This window comes from Bombus huntii, chromosome 16 (assembly GCF_024542735.1).
Source record: "Bombus huntii isolate Logan2020A chromosome 16, iyBomHunt1.1, whole genome shotgun sequence".
NCBI classification, from domain to species: Eukaryota; Metazoa; Arthropoda; class Insecta; order Hymenoptera; family Apidae; genus Bombus; species Bombus huntii.
Genome location: NC_066253.1, coordinates 616325 through 631291, shown reverse-complemented (window position 1 = coordinate 631291; position 14967 = coordinate 616325). Strand labels below are relative to the sequence as shown.

The window sequence follows — 14967 nt, the reverse complement described above, 5'->3', positions numbered from 1 at the left end:
ATTAATAAAAAGAATACCATAACTGATTCGTGATGTTAAATAAATACAAAAACTCTAAATTAAAAGGACGGAAACAAAAAGTGGGATTCCCAATTATCGCATCGCTGAAAATGGAAGGCAAAACTATAACGTGGCTCGAACACAAGTCAAATACCAAGAGATCTCGTATTTCAAGACGGGACGTGCGGCAATATGCAGCGGCAAACAAGTTCAAACACGCGAGGAGCAACCGATCCTGTCCCAATAATAAAAATCAGCTGTCGTATTATTCGAGGAGAGCCAAGCATGGTCCACGTAAAAGAGATTCCCATCGATATCGCCCTGCTTATCCTGTTTCATCTCGCTTGCTATACTAGAAGTTCCCCATCTTTTCGTCCTCCCTTGGCTCGATAGGATCTTTGCCAGCACGATAGAAAATTCGCTTCGCTTAATAAATAAATAATATACACAAAATATTAAACGTTAAGTATTAAAATTTCCTTGTATTTAAGATTCTAATTCTTATAAGCTGTTTACTAAATGTTTTACGCTTAGGATCGCGTAGACGGAAACGTCGTACAATACATATAAATCTTTTAGTAATGTGACAACTATTTCTTACACTTTATCTCGAAATTATATAATCTATCTCAAGGCAATGTATTTTTAGGAATAAGAGTAGAGGTAAATATTACAGAGAAATTTCTTGGAAACGTATTGTGATCACGCAAAGACCTACTGACCACGTTTTGTTTACATACTTTTCGTTTCTTCTTGCATGGCCATGAGCTACATCAGAATGAATCGGCTGCGTTCGTACAGGAAGAAAAGAAAATAATACGTAGCATGTAATATTTCATCTCAGACTGTGCAAAAATCTGTCGATTTTAATTGAAGAATAATTTGCCCGCTAGAGCAGAAAATACTAAATTTATGTACAGTTCCTAAAAAATTAAACAACTCGAAAATTAAAAAACGAGTGAAGTATTCAACTGAATGTTTACATGTTTGTATAATAATCTTGTACACGAAATACCAGGAAATAACTATAACCAAGAGATATAGGAATAAAATAACAAATTTCAGTAATACATTTTGCATGAAGCACTCTCAGAGAAATTTTTAAATATATTTATATATTAGTATAATAATATCCTCTGTAATTGTACTCTAGCTTCCTATATGCAATGCATTAATACGCTTGTCAAATACCATATAAAACACTAAATAGTTATAACCTGCATATATCAAGAAACAAGAGTACTGAAAGATAATTATTATTCTTTGAGAGCTTCCTACTTTGCGACTGTAAAAGAAACACATCTTACGAAACACAACAGATATATAAACAATGCCGCCATATTGCGATATGCAGTTTGATTCTCGATATGCAAGCAATCGATATAAATCTTCAACTATCGAAACACGTATCATATCTTTATACCTAACCATTAAATAAAATGCGGCCAATAATCAGAAATTAAAAACTTACGCGTACAGGCAATACATCCAGCAAGGAATATGGACCGTTTGTTGTCATAGAGTTCGCGTTTTAGATCGTTGCGCATGTCCACGGATCGTTCGAACGTCGACACACGAAACTATCACTGATGCGGCACAGAAATACAAAAAAGCACATGTCACGCAAAAAAATATACAACACTAACGCTCGCGAGTATGTTAAACGATGACGCAACGGTTTCCGAATCAACACATCCAAAATACGACGGAAAGCAAGACTGAACGCGGGAAAGTGATGCGAAACGACGACCGGTCAATGTCACGTTGATGCTCGCGCGTCCCCGTCACTACTCGGTTTCCTTCGGTTGCGCGCGCTGTCGGTATAGGAGTGGGGAAGACTGTCGCCCGTATTAAATATAAGTGCGCGAAAGATGAATATAAATACGCTGTTTGCGAGAAGTATTTGTATTTATGATTAATTAAGCATGTCGAAGTATATTAAATTTGGTATTATTTAATCCACTGAATATTTTGATATTTTGTATATTTTTGTATACTATGTGTACTTTTTGCATTTTTGCAGACTTAAAATTTCCTACAAGTGAATAAAATTCTGCAGTCCAGTTATTAGTATTCTACTATTTTCAGTTTAGTCAGATTTACACTTTATCCTGTCTGTATTTTAATTAAGAACCAATAATACGCCATAAATACAATCTAATTTTATGACAATAATATTCGATAAGATTAATGATTATCTTATTTGTTCGATATTTTCTATTTTATAAAAGTTTACTGCTTTGAACCATCACAATGCTTCCTTAATTAAAAAGGACAAAAATTATCTGTATCACCTTGTAAAAGTTATAGTATAAAAATATATCTGAAAAAGGAAGTAGAAGGGAAAACGCACGTGCCGGGACGCAACAGGCGACGCTACGCTTGCATCCCCATTAGAATTCCAAGTAGGTTTCCCTTTTTCTCTTTCCTCCCTTTTCGCTAGCCATAACTTCCGTCCTTCAGGCATGTTTCCACCCTCGACCACCGACAGGAAACCCAGATTCTTTTCTTCGAAGACGAACCAGAGTGCAGATAAGCCAGCGCCATGTCGCCCTTTCGCGGCAAATGCATTTCAGCGACTCCTTAGAGTGCACTGAGGCAACCTCTGATTGTGAGAGTATTATTATGGAGAGATACGCTTTTATAAATCTTGCTTTATTAGAAAATGCTTCTTCTATCTTTTACCAAGATTATTGAAATTTTTCAGAATTATTACGAATCCTTAATTCATTACCATCTTATCGTGTATTTTTACTTCGTTGTGAATTTATCGTCAATTTTAGGATTTTTCTAATATATTGCGAATTTTTAAGTACTAAAAAATACGCCATTAATTATTAATTAACATGCAAAGTACTATAGCGTTAGTCATAATTTCTCACACATTTTAATTACTCCTCATTAATCTCTGCGTGAAAATAAATACTCGCGATCTCGAACCGGGACAATAAACTAGCATACATATCATCGTTTTTAAAAGCATCGACGCACGATAAATCAACTCCTTGTTCTAGTAGCGAGAAGGAAAAGCCCCGAGGAGCATCAATTATCCGGACAAGTCAGAAACATACTAGTCGAAGCGACGAACAGAAAAAGAGAAAAGAAAAAGGGAAAAACAGGAGAAAACGCTGTTCGAAAAGAATCGAATGCAAAAGAGCACTTTGGCGTTCAGCCATCGCTCTCGATCTTTCATCGAATCGAATTAATTGCGTCTGGAAGAGGGAGAAAGATGCAACGATCCGTGGCGAGAGGAAACTTGCGTGAAGCAGGCGAAGAAAAATCGAACGTGACTCGTCTTTCGTTTTTCAATTATACGTGGTAAAGGATATCGACGATTCTATAAATGAAGACCGAGCGTGGTGGAGAGACTGATGGATGAATACAGAGGCAGGAAAAAAGCAAAGGAGCCTGCTGTTCGTTTAATTGGTCGCCACCCCTTTCCAAGTGGAATCGCCCGAAGACGAATGAGAAACGCGAAAAAAAGGGAATCAGAGCAAACGGATGGAAACGACAAAAAATTATGTGAAAATTATGTGAAGACATTTCAATATTATTGTCGGTTGGCGTGTAAAAGTTTCGATAAAAAGGAAAATTACAAGATGAGATAATGCGAAAGTTTTTCTTGAAATGATTCCCTGAATGGGTTGTTTTGATGAAAAAAAACTTGCTGACTTGGTAACATCTGATTAGATTTTTTAGACGTTTCGAGTAATATTAAAAGTTGTGAATCCCGTTTAATATCCTTCTGGTTCAAGAAAATTCAAGATCAAATCGAGAATTAGAGTGTTTCATCTAGAAAATTGTCGATATAAATAGCTCACATTTTTTGCGTTTATAAAATTAATTTTACGTTAGGTTTAGACTTAGTTTTAATATAGAATTAAGAATTAAGAATTGGAATTGTTCGCGATGCTTTTGATGTTTTAGACCTTTTAGACAGCCCTTTTCGATATATTGTAATTTGAAAAAAATCAGACATACAGAACAAATTGTAAATTACTACCCATAGCGCAAAAACTTTCAGCATGTAGTATTTAATACCTCGCATATAGCAACCCTAGTACATTAAATAGTTACATGAACATAAAATAAAGCAAGGAAAAGAAAATATTCTGGTGTTACAAAAACACGGTCCCCGAGAGCTACTCGATCTCCATCCCTGGCGTTCATCCCCTGGAAAGACTCGCACCGGTATTATTACAAAGCGACGCATTAAACTACACGATATTTTACTTTTATCTCGATTTGCCCTAATAAAATAGCCAGCCTTCCCTTCGGTAGAGCGTTGGTGTGCGTTCATGTAAAAGCCAGTTGCCACCATTTTTCATCCCTCCGACACGTCCCCTTTAGACTCATGCTCGCGTTTCGATCACGATGAATACACGCCACCCGATATCGATTTCGATAGGTCACTTGTCCTTTTTATACGTATACATTGCGAGTTTCTTTATGATTTCTCTGCACCCGGCTACATTTTCAATACCACCCCCTAGCAACGATTCATCATTCCATCGACGAATTTACACGATCGGTGGTGGTGTAATATGAAAAAAAGGAAAAGAGGAAACAGGTAGAACGAAGCGTGCTACCTGATTTTATTTATTTGGTTTTCGATTCGTTTGATAATTAGGTGTGCCAATTTTCTGTAATTCGTATAAAATAATAACTTTGACGACTATTTGTTCTAGTTCGATATCTCAGAACGAATATTTGTCAAGATGTCGATTCGAACATTGAACTTTAAGGTCGGAGTAGGTGAACGTTTCTAACATTAGGGTAATCGCGAGAGAAAGTAGAGAGAGAATAACCATATCATGTTACATAATTGAATTCACGTTCATGAAAAAGAATATTAAACGAAAAAAAGAATAGTACAACTACCTGACTAGAACGAAATTCAGGTAATAGAAGCTCCGGAAAACAGCACGGTACTTAGATACAAAAAATTCAAGTGAAATTCAGCGAAACAATTGTCATTCGCTAGTACCAACAATCAGGAAAACGCTTCAAAGATGAAGAAAATATAAAACAAAAGAAAGTACATCCTTCGATAGCAGAGGTAGCTACGCAAATGACACTAAATTTGCTTGTATTCAACGAAACAAAGGCGCTAACAATTCTCTCTCTGCATCACGCAAGATAAAAGTTACGGAAAACTGAACGAACGAACCATCCTCTGTCTCCCAAATCTATCAGTATCGTATCGAAAAATAAAAAAATGAGTTGGGAAAAGATATCCTTTGGCAGGAGAGGACCAATTGCAACCAGTGTCACAGTGTAGTCAGTAGGTAAACAAGAATGAAATTCGATCTACGTAGAAACAAGGAAGCCTAACAATTTCTATTTTCGTTGGATCAACCCTTTGTCTTGCAATATTCAGATACAATCGAGTACGATACTTCCTAACGCAATAAATCTGATATTAGATCATCCTGAAAATTTCCACACGAATATTTGGTTTATCGAACAATTTCTAAAGAATCGGTAAGTTTATAATTCACATTGTAGATCGTTTAATGTATCTAGATAAATATTATCGATTCCTTCTAAATCTTTCATAGTTAGAATTTTGGTCACTTATTTTAATTATAAAAGATTATAATCGATTACAGACGAGACAGAGCAATCCATCAAGCGCAAGAAACTCGAGCTACGTTCGTTGGAGATTGGCTTTCGTGAAACGTAGAGCTTCGGGGATAGTGCTTGCAAGCCGTGCAATCGAAAGGGGTTGCCTAAACGCTCGTATGGTCGACGAGGTAATACATATTGACGTTTCGCCAATAATTTCGCAACGTCCCGACGCTAGGCGTCGATGAGATTCCGAATGATGTACTACACCCCTCATAACGGCTGCAGAAATCGGAGACACGAAATTTTATCGAACGCGTGACTTTCAGAAAATGGTTTCTCAAATTTTATCCGAGTCACGGTGTTTTAACAATTTTTCATAGCCGAATTTGGCGAACAGCGAGGCAAATCGCTTAGCTTGATCCGAATATCTTTCCGACTCGTTATAAAAATCGTTCTACCTCATCCTACCGACAAAGTTTCACTGTTCACTCCTGGGACACCCTGTATATGCGATAAATTCCGGACGAATAACAAGAATAAACGGATGCACGAAACGCACGGTTCCGTTCGACGTATATTTCTCGGTTTTAGCTTTCGCTCCATGCTTTTCGCAAAACAGAGGGAAAACGTCAAAATGCGAAAACAATTCGCCCGCTAATAGGAACAATTCCGAACAATACAGGCGTCGTTAAACTTTATTTATCACGATGAACAGAGATAAAAGGCGGAATGGAAAACGCTTGACGATTTTTTTTTCAGGCTAAAGGGCGGAAAAAAGAAACGGAAGGGATGAAAGTAGAGTTTTCACGATTCTATATATTCGTTCGTAGAAGACGAGGAGTCGTGATTAATGCACCGTAGAGGATGATAACGGCGACATCAAAGAACGTCGATGTTCCCACGTAAAAGGGGATCTTTCTGTGAAAAAATTTGGTCAGAGGAATTCGAGTATGATCGCTAATTAATTAGGAGTGTTGGTGGTGAGTCGAATAGAGCTTTGAAATTTTATATTTTCGTGCGAGTGGAATTTTGTACATTGGCTGCTGGGTATTCAGGCATATTTTCGAAAGTAGTAGAAATCGTAGAAATAATCGGTAGAAATGAAATATAAAAGAAGAATTATATAAAAGATTATAGAAAGAAATTATATCAAAGAAAGAGAAATTTACTATTGCAACAACCCAGAGATTCGACAGAGATCGAAGGCAGATCATTTCCCATCGGTCATAAACAGCGACAATAACTCGGGCGATATAATCGTCCCTAATTTTCTGTCACTATTTTCCCTTGGAACACGCATTGTCACGCTATCCCAATAAGCAGTAATTGAACGACGAAAGGCACATGGGAGAATTGCGAAACGACCCCGTTCCACTCGTCGCCATTTTGCTCGAGGAACCATGTCCGTCTGTTTACGAGACTCTGTCTGCTACATCAACGAGAGAACACTGCGATAATCGTAAAACCGTATCCGACGGGTAATCGCTAAATCGAAAGAACAGACAGCTGCGAGCTCTCGAATTTGACTGTCTTCGTCGAATCATAGAAGGTCGTATATTCACGATGACAAGACGAGTAGCTGTTTAATTGGGAAATAATAGCCATCAGATGTTTTATCCTCGAGTGGTCTGCTTGTAATTTAAGGATTTTGGATTTAAGGTTCAAAATGTTGAAAGGCTTTGTATTCGATGTCAACAAATCTTGACAAGTGAAAGAATTTTTTGAATTTGTGTTTCAACTGACATCGTTGATCTATATGTAGAATTATGAATTTCACTTGAGAACTTCATATACTCTCTCAATACATACTACTGAACTAAAAGCGAAGTAAGAAAAGTTATATTAAAATAAGTATAATTACATGTACAGAGATAGTGTATGTCGGTTTTAATCGTCGCTCGCACAACGCTACTATACCAATCGAAGAAAGGATAACAATACTCTTCTAGGGAGCACGTGCATACATTTATATCGACGGATGTTACCACAAAAAGTTAACCTTCCTATGTAACTCCGGCTGAGGATTACATGAAACGGCAATAACAATCTGCCCCGATTTCATTTGCCTCTAGACCTTGCGAGCCAAAACAATCGTTAGCATTCAGAGGCGCAATAATATGAAACTCTGCCAGATTCGAATTTTCCGTTGACATTTTCTACGCTCATGTGCCGCTACACTAGATAATAGCGAAAGGCTGGCAAAGAAATTTCTGTTTCACCCCTCAGGAATCCTACGTTTCCGTGCGGCTGTCGTACCGTAGAAGATAACACGGGACGCTATTAATCATGTCAGGTGATGCACCGCGTCGAAACGCGTTATAAACGCGGCGTACGCCATTGTATCGCGGCGTGCAGACGCCACTGGACATAGGAAGGGGTGTCGCACGGGTGGTAACGGTTCATCAATAACCGGCATTTCCAAGCTGACTGTCCGTTCTACGGTTCTACATCCTTTCCATAAAACTGGCAAGACCGTCTATCGGGCCATCGGCCAATTTATTAACCCCTCGCCGTGTCACCCTTCGCCTATTGGCACCCTTTCGTCGTCAGAGAAATTTATCGCAGGCGCAGTCTACGATCGCACACATCCTCGTTCTACATAGATTATGTTATAGATTATGTCTTTTCTAGATAAAATTCCGTAGCTCGGCTGCAAAAGGTACTTGTGTCATATTTTTGCAAAAACGAATTGAAACCGTTATTGAATTTTTAAAGAAAAGTATATTCTATGTGAAAAAAGAAAACGACAATTTCAGATTCTACCTTAGAAATAAACTTGATGAAATAAATTTTCTAGAAAAAATAGCAAAGTCAAAATAAAAAGATACGAATAGCATAAGCTTTAATTTTCTCTTCTGGTGTCAAAAAATAAATTAGAAAAGGAACAGTAGAATGTTCAGTAGAATGTGTCAGAAATTATTTGAACATGAACTTTTTAACGTATCTTCGAGCGCTAGTATCTCAAATTTATAGATATCGACGTTGGGTATTTCTTGCGCCAGGTGGCAGAATTATTTCGAGAGAAATCGTTTAGTTGAAATTTCGGTAATTATTTAGAAAAGGGGACAAGGTAATACCATTATTCCTGACGTAGGGCGATCATGGTTCAAAACATAATTAATGGTTGAAAAGTTATAACCGAAAGAAAATGCTACTTGTTGCATTACTTCTTATTAGGATTGTGATACTAATGGTGATAAAGTATGGCAGATTAGATTACGTTAGATCGCGTGGGTGGTCCAAAATCCAATTTTTTACATACTATCACTGACATTTTAATTTAATTTTTAATTATCTTCTTTAATTAAGATATCTTGTTAGGTATGCACATTGTATTAATTATAGGTTAATTGAAACGGCTATTAAGAAGGCTGAATGGCGATTGTTGTTGAATAGATAATGTGGTCAAGGTTGCGTCGTAGTAATGGAATTCGTAGGCGGGTGAATTGAGTTTCTGGAACTGGGGTGGTTAATGGGAATATATAGTGGATACAAAGGCTAATTCTGTGCTTCTGTTTGGCTTGTGTTCTTGCTTGTTAATACTGCAAGTAGGAGGGCATTTGACGAATGCATTCCTGATTAAGTGGCAAAGAAGGGGTTGAGAATTAAGAATCGAAATATTATTCAATAAACTACAATCGATATGTTCAAACGATACATTTTAACAATTCCTCGCTGTATTAAAGAGATATTCCTATGCCGACAAATAAATGAACAGAGCAGGAGACAAAATAAAATTCGAGCGAAAGCTTCCACTTTAAAATACATTCGCAGTGTGAAAATCATTTATCAAAATATAAAGCTCCTCGCAGTAAAAGATCGCGATCTCAAGAATTCCCGTGGCACTTCTCTTCTAATGGCAACAAAGAGGGACAGAATCTCGATAACGCCACGATCGAGCAGTGCATTCGAGCTTTTCAAAGCTGTTAACGAACGAAAACGCGAATAATCGAGTCGATGACGCCGGCAATGCCTCGAAGTAACGTCCATAAATCACTGATGGCGTTTTCCGCTGGATAAAAAAAAAAAATGTAGCCCGGAAACGAGACGAAACGAATTGAAAACCAGCCCCGATAGTGATCAATCAAATTGATATTTATTCTGGCTGTTTAATACGTTTAATATGACTTCCATCGACCGCGGCAAATGCACGGATGGTCGCAATGATTTCCAACCCCTCTGACGGTGCGTGAGGACTGAAATATGAACGTTGTGTTTCGCTCGATCGCTTCGAGATTTGTTTTCCAGCGAGAATGCCCCGAATCGATTGATTTTTTTTTTCACAGACTCGAGAGAAGTTTTACTGTTGGGGTTAATTTTGAAAATTATTTCTCTTTTCGTTTTATTATCTTTAATAAGGAAGTTTCGAAACAGTTTTGAACTCTTCTTTGAAGAATTTCTTCTTTTATCAACTTCTCGATATGCCTGTTTTTCAAAGTAATGTCATTTTCTTTTTCTATATCGATCACTTAAATTAAATTTGCACGCTGATATTAGGCAATTTCTTAAGAACCTTCAAAAGTTATTGGATAGTTTAAAGACTGTTTTCAAGAATTGCAAAATATGATAAGACGACAGCCACATGTACAGTGAGAAAGAAGTTGATAACAAGAAAGAAACAGGTCTTCGTATCTTCGAAAATCATTCTCTGATTCTTCGCATGGAACATCATTTAATCTTCGTTTCCACCCATTTCTTAACGTCGATCGGTTCTCGAGAGAGCTTAAATGTTTGCGCGAGCCAGGAGGTTGCGTTTGCTCGAATTTCACATCGAATTTCTCGTCGCTCTCGAAACGGTGGGTCGGGATATTTCGAATCGACCGAAAGTTTCTCTTACGTATGTTTGGATTCGCCGGCAAATATAACCCTATATTAACCGTGCGATCGGAGAGTGCACGGTGCCCCGGGGGTGCTTTTGACGCTTTCGAGCTTCTCTGTCTCCCTGCCTGTCGCACGCGTTCGGCTCACGCTTTCTAATTTGCTCCACCACCTTCTCCGACTGATGAATATCGGCCTGAATTGTCGCCAACTGGACCGACGATCGATTCGTAGAATCGTGGATGGAGAAACGCTTTTTCAGAAAATTATGTCGGGAAGATTGAGAATCTGAGAAGCGTAGCGAACGCCTCTCATTTGTTCGGCGAAGTTTAGCAAAGTTTGGTAATGTTTGATAAAGTACGAATATCGATTATCGGAGTTCTTGGCGCAGGGTTACTTTCGTGAATTATTTTAAGAAGAATGGAAATTCAGGTAATGTGTGTGTACGTGTACAGCGAGTGTTCGGTGAAGTTTAGTTTCGTTTGAATAGTCGTCAATGTGACAAATAATTGGTTAGTAAAATGATAGATGAAGAATTGCTTCTTCCATCATATACAATAAAATGAAGCGCAGCGATTATGCGAATACTTGGATCATAATTTGAATATTAAATGACTAGTTAGGCACTCACTATTTGTAAAAAGTACTTAAATCGCTCAATTATGTTTCGCTCGCTAGAAAACGTTAAATATTTCAACAGGATTTCGTAGCACCCTAAAAGCGTTCGAAACGACGCAACATCTGACGCTGGAGGCGAATCTACCTGCAGCCATCGTTGTAGAAGGTTGGTTATCTTAATCCCCAACATTATCACCAACGAAATATTTCAGAAGAAAACGCTTACCATAAACTTACAGTCAACGTGTTAAATTCGAGTGAAAGACCAAATATTAATCACGTGTTTCGGTATTAAAACGAAACAATTTTTTAAAAACGATTCAATTATCGATTAGAACCTCTAACATATTTAACATCATCGAGAATAACAAGAGTAACAAAATGTGAATCTTTGGTACAAAAATTGTCTGAAATTCGACTAAATACTGAACTTGTTGTCTCGTCACTGCTACACACCCTCCTTGAACCTTCGCATTTATTTTAGCCTCGATGAACCCGCACTTTTTCAACATTGTTACGTCCAGCGACGCTCTACCTAGACCAGACCACACAACCAGGCTTACTGCGTACCCTCAATAGTCTTAAGAATCTACCATAAATCTCAGGAATTTTCTAGCTAAACTCCTTCAGACCCAACAAACATCTCTTTACTAAATCGTTTTCTAAAGGTTTATTGTTTACTACGGGAAAGTTAGTTATCTCACGCATGATACTTCCCACTAGCAACTGTCTCTCTCGGGGGCGGATAGCACCCTTCCTCGCCCACCGACCTAGAAAACAAGTCAATTGACAGCGAAGTCTTTCCCTCATTCGGCCAACGAAAACTTGTCCTTAACAAATCGGCTCTTTTCGTGTCGTTAGACCCACCCACAGCAAGCATCCTCCGCAGCATCATCTTCACAGAAAGTCAGTGATCGTCCAAGCGTGCTACACATCTCTCTAGTGAAGAAGTTGTTTGAATAAACATTGATTTATATCTGTTAAATCAGTGTAAACTCATTTGAACCATCCCTATTATCGTAACAAAAATAAGGGGATCGATCAGTTCGTGGCGTTGATTATTTAATCGTAACGGGAATTTACGACTCTGGTTGACGTGCTATCTCGCGACCGCGTCTCTCCGCGAACGGTCGAAACAAACATCAAACTCCGACGAAGGCTTTCAACAAATTGTCTCCAAAATCTAACCTAACAAACGTCAACGATCCCATAGGAACGAAAGAAAAACAACAGAAAAAATAAACAAAATAATGAAGCTAGATCGATGATTCTTCGAGGTCGAAGAGGAGACGACTTTTTATCTACAACGCGAGAACAAATCGTCGTCGAAAACGGAATATTAAAAACGTAAAGAGGCAGCGAACTTTCGACCGTTGCTAGGCTTATTTATACTGGACGAGGCTGTTTAACGCGGAACCGTTTTCCTTATTTTTACGCCCGGCCCCATTAAGAACTTCCACGCTTTTATACCGTGACGTCCAATTTTTTTACGACCACGCTTTCGCGTCTTTACGACCGCCAATATCTTTTTATCGTCGTGGTTCACGGTAGCGCCCTCCACGTTTCGGTTTCGAAGCACCGACCGTTTAAATCTTAATCACTGGCTTCAATTCCACAGCGGTTTGCCCCATTCAACGGTTTCTTGTTAGACGCCACCCTAAGATACTTCCGATGCACGTGGCTTGCTGATTTTGGCGAAATTTTATTTTTTTTTTCTTTTATGTTATTTTATGAAATATGCTGCAATTGTAAAATATTTATCTCGGAGAGTTTGCCATTCTCTTCCATAATCTTGTTCCGATTATTTATATGTATATTATTTTATAAAACGTCAAACATTTTCATCGGGTTGTAAACATTTTTACAATAAAAATTCTCATTTCTGTTATAAAAGTACGTTTCGATTCGATTAGTACAGGATTTTAATAAAAATAAAGGCAAAACAGAAACATTCTCTTACTATTGCATCGTATTATAAGTAAAGAAAGATTTACAATTATCTGTGGGAAAGTGAATAGCAGTGTAGCTTGAGAATCTTAGTTAAGTTTTACATGGAACAACTTTCAGAATAATGCGCGTATCAAAAGTCACTGCAAACTATGATTGATCTGTACTACCAGCCACTGGGATGGACTGCAAGTGAAAACAGATCGTGCACTGTCAGACACGTTTCGCAATTGATATCACGTAGGAATTACGTCTCTAATTTTTCACATTGATCCAATTCTCTTGCACAATTGAACTAACATTATCAGTGAATTTTTGAACCAATGATCAGACTAAAATTAACGAAGCGCGAGTTTTGTTTTATATACGTAGTATTAATAAAATTTGAAGGGAAAGAATTTTCTCTTGGGAAATATAAAGAATCAAAAACTTAGAAAATATCGACAATGTAAAGAGCGCAGAATTGTATGAAACTAGAAATTAAAAAAATCGAAAATTTCATACTTGAGAAATTCAGTCGATGATTTAGTAGATTCGGCAAATTTGTAATTTCTAAATTATAGTCGAATATATTTATAAAGACGGAAAAGCGAAGCAAGGGAGGGTGAGTTACGGTAAGATTACAAGGAGAAACGGGCGAAAATAGCAAGAGCAGAGAAAGTAACGGGGTGGAAAGGGAAGTCTGGCACGCAGCCAGACCCGGATCTCAATGGGAATCGTGTTACCTGTCTCATGCTACTTTGTAGCGCTACCCTAATCTCGCATCCGGTGTGATTTATCGGGCTGTGGCCTTACGGCGCGTGCCTTACGATCCCGCTGGATTTGTTCCTGCGGGTAATCGAGAATCGACCTAGAAGAACGTTCTAGGAATTGACGTTTCCAGGAGAACGATGTGTCAGAGCACAAAAATATTCGCAAATGCTGAATCGAGTGAGACAGGGTTGGTCGAAATGAACGAATTTCTCCACTTCGAGATTCGAATCTTTGTCTCGTTACTTTCTTCGTTTGAACAAAAGGTTTATCTGATCCAAGTGTCTATGATAATCGATTCTCATGGTGGCAAAATATTCGTAAACGAATCGAAGTGAACTGAACGAATTCGTGGTAAGTAGACGCAGAATTTGAGAGAATAACCTTCAACGTATCTTGCACTACTCAGCCAAAGCTTTTAATTATCAAAAAGTTGCTCTCAATTCACTTAACTTCCATCCAGTCGCGAAAACACTTCCCAAATCAGCCATCAGAATCGGATCAAATGAAGTTCGATGAAAGAAAACAGCAAAAACAGCGAAGGAATAAGGAAGAAAGGCTTAAGAACGCGTTTAAAATTCAAAAGCGAATCGTTTCTACTTTCTAGGCGTTTTCGTCGATTAGCAAGCGAAATTAACAGAATACTACAAGATACTTGGCTGTACGGTACCGTATGCTGGTAACGAAGCAAAATTAGCAAGGAAAGAAATATTTCAGCCACGCGAAAGAACCAAAATTAGATAAATGCGAGGACGGTTTTTCTTATGGAGAGCAGAATGGACATGCAGGCAAATCCCCTGGAATATTAATGAACGAATGCGTCCTTTTACTGCATGTAATTTTTGTCATTTTTAACGTTTCGCGAGCTTCGCGTTTCTTATTATACAGAATATGTGTTTGAATATTTTATAAAGGAAAGCAGAGAACGGCGAAGCATTCGAGTCGATTCGACAGCGTGAAATAAAATTTGTAAGAGATTTCGATCTTTTAAATATTCCGCTAATGAAAATTTGTAAAAATAAACATATAAATCACAAAGAGTCGAGAACATTGCCAACGAAAAGAATTCTTTTAATCAGACTCGACGGGAATTCGAAATTTCGTAGTCAAACTGAAAAAATATCTGCAGTACGTCGGTCGAAAATTCCACGTTAAAATGCAGAATAAAAAATAGAAGGGAAAAAGATGTAATATGGAATCTTTTTGCAGGCTTTTACAGCGGACGGGAATAATTATTCCCCCCGTAGGCGAAACGGTCGTATC

The 14967-nt window shown here is 38.0% G+C and overlaps 1 protein-coding gene across 17 annotated transcripts in view; it reads right to left on the bottom strand.

Moving 5' to 3' along the window:
- LOC126874833 (polypyrimidine tract-binding protein 2) overlaps positions 1–14967 on the bottom strand; it is a 419953-nt gene that overhangs the window by 101211 nt on the left and 303775 nt on the right. The window contains exon 1 of one of the 17 annotated variants that reach the window (XM_050637320.1): positions 1472–1752. The exons of the other annotated variants lie outside the window; for them this stretch is intronic. Within the exon in view, the coding sequence (XP_050493277.1) occupies positions 1472–1519 (48 nt within the window). The 5' untranslated portion in view covers positions 1520–1752. Of the gene's footprint in view, positions 1–1471; positions 1753–14967 lie in introns of those variants that run through there. 17 annotated transcript variants of the gene reach the window in all.